This window comes from Puccinia triticina, chromosome 6A (assembly GCF_026914185.1).
Source record: "Puccinia triticina chromosome 6A, complete sequence".
Classification (NCBI taxonomy): Eukaryota; Fungi; Basidiomycota; class Pucciniomycetes; order Pucciniales; family Pucciniaceae; genus Puccinia; species Puccinia triticina.
The window spans coordinates 6,246,620-6,248,822 of NC_070563.1; the positions used below are offsets into that span (position 1 = coordinate 6,246,620).

The 2,203-nt window shown below is 42.9% G+C and overlaps 1 protein-coding gene across 1 annotated transcript; it reads left to right on the forward strand.

Moving 5' to 3' along the window:
- PtA15_6A706 (uncharacterized protein) lies at positions 1-1,237 on the forward strand (the record flags this gene model as incomplete). Its single annotated transcript, XM_053170440.1, has 2 exons — positions 1-1,042; positions 1,137-1,237. 2 exons carry the CDS (start codon positions 1-3, stop codon positions 1,235-1,237), a joined length of 1,143 nt encoding a protein of 380 aa, XP_053021631.1.
- Between the last annotated feature and the right edge of the window lie 966 nt (positions 1,238-2,203).

Consider the following 2,203-nt stretch of genomic DNA (forward strand, 5'->3'; position numbering starts at 1 on the left):
ATGCCGGACATCTGTCGGGCAGAGAAGGACACTCGCTCCTCCCCAGCATCAATCATGCCCACCTGTGCAAAGTGCCAAAGGTGGACCAGCGCCGCCCTAACCTTCTCCTGGTGTTCTAAATGCCTAAAAGGCACAGGAAGCCACGACAAATCTGAAGCTTCTTCACACAATCCCCCATCATTCGTGAACAGTTTTGATAGCCAACCTACCTCCCATAGTCGTCCAAAGAAAAAGCCTACCTCTAGCCGTATTCGTCCTCTTTCAGACTCCACAAGCTCCTCCAGTCAACCACCAGTTGGATCTAAAGAATACTTCCGAAGTGCAATCACTGCTAAGAGAAAAAAACCCTCAGCCGCTCCTTACCCCAAAAAGAAACCAACCACGGCCGCCCTCAAGGAGACAAAATTTGCACCATCCCCCAACATTCGACTCATTGACTGCGGATTGGTCCTGTACAAAGGAAAAAAGCCTGCAAACAATCCGTTACTATTCAATATCAAACAAACGGTTGATGTCAACAACCCCAACCTGTTTGAAGAATTACGGGCTCAACTCTTGAGTAGATTCACTCCAGAGATTCTCCAGAAACTCTCGCTAGATAGACTACCGCGTCATGCTGAACAAAATGCTAGTCTTCTTCACGGAAAAAGTCGCCTGCTTGATTTAAATTCTCTAGTTTTTGTAGTCCACAAATCAACCGATAGAAAGCCTATTCAAGTTGATTTGGCGTACCAACATCCATGTGAAGATAGTGATTCCAATAAAAATCAAGATGAATATTCCGATAGTAGTGAATACCTTCCAAGCAAGGCCCCCTCCTGCCGAAGAAAAGCCCAGAAGATATCATCTGATTCTGATTCACCTAGCTCTGATGCAGAATTACCATCAATTGAGGTCCTGTCCACAAGACCTCACACCCAAAAGACATTCTCAAATTACAAATCACACCCTTCAGACTCAAATCGTACCAACAAGTCTCATCCAGCAAGACCAAGCAAAGCGGTCAAGAAATCTGATTCATGGGCTGCCAATGGTGTTGCTTGTGAGTTTTACACTTTTATTTTACTATCTAATCAATTGTGCTTTGAATAGATGTGTATAATAATTCACATTTCCACAGGTACTGTACCTGCCAGGGGTCCTGCAAGTCTATCTACCCAAATCGGTTACCTTGGCCGGTCTGTACCCTCAACGATTTCAGTCAATACTGCAGGCTGGATCAACGCACACCGCTTAATATTTCAGACTCAGAGCGACAAACCTGAATTTGATAACTTTTCAAGCAAAAGGTTTCTTTTGCTTGGGGCCGAGGCAGAACCAATTACTTTGAAAGTTCACCTTGACCAAAAGATTGGTGAAGGGAGTATGAGAAAGGCATTTAGAGCTGAAGTCAAATCACTCACCACCAATGGATCCGTGGAGATTCTGAAATATGTTGCCAAAATACGCTACCATGACAAGACTCCACAACTCACTCATCACGCAACGGATGCGCTCATGTACGAAGCAAGTGCACTTCTATTGAACGAATTCAAGATGGTGTTGCCCACCTGTCAAAGACTGAGTCAAGATTATCTGACCAAAGGAAAGCAACTTGAGGTTAGCTATTCATAACGTCATAATAAATATATCATCATGCACTTATCTCCTTCGTCATAATAATTCCATTCTAGGTTGTTAGGCATGCCGTAGTTTATACCGGTGAAAGTGAAACACCCACTGAGGTTTACTTCTTGGAGGTGGCATTGGATGGAAAATATGTCAAATATTCAAGCAATGTGGACTTCAGGAATGCAGAGAATCGACCTGGTATAGACCCGGAAATTGCCCGCCTGTTGACTGCATTTACGCATTGGTCATATGTCAGCTCTAAAGGAAAAAGCCTGATCTGTGACTTGCAAGGTGTGGGACCTATTCTCACTGATCCACAAATCATCGACTTGGATGAGGGGTATGTTATTCAAATTTCTACATACAAACTTATAGTCAAATGCTTACAGTTATTTTTCAGGCGATGGTCTGACGGTAACAACTCAAGATATGGAATCAAAACATTTCTTGAAGAGCATGTTTGTAACAAAGTATGCAAGGCTCTTGGATTTGGACCTCCATGTGATCACATATTTGAAACTGATTTGTCAAATAAGGGTAGGAATAAGTTCCAAAAAACCGTGTATCAGTTAAATCCAATACTGACTATTCA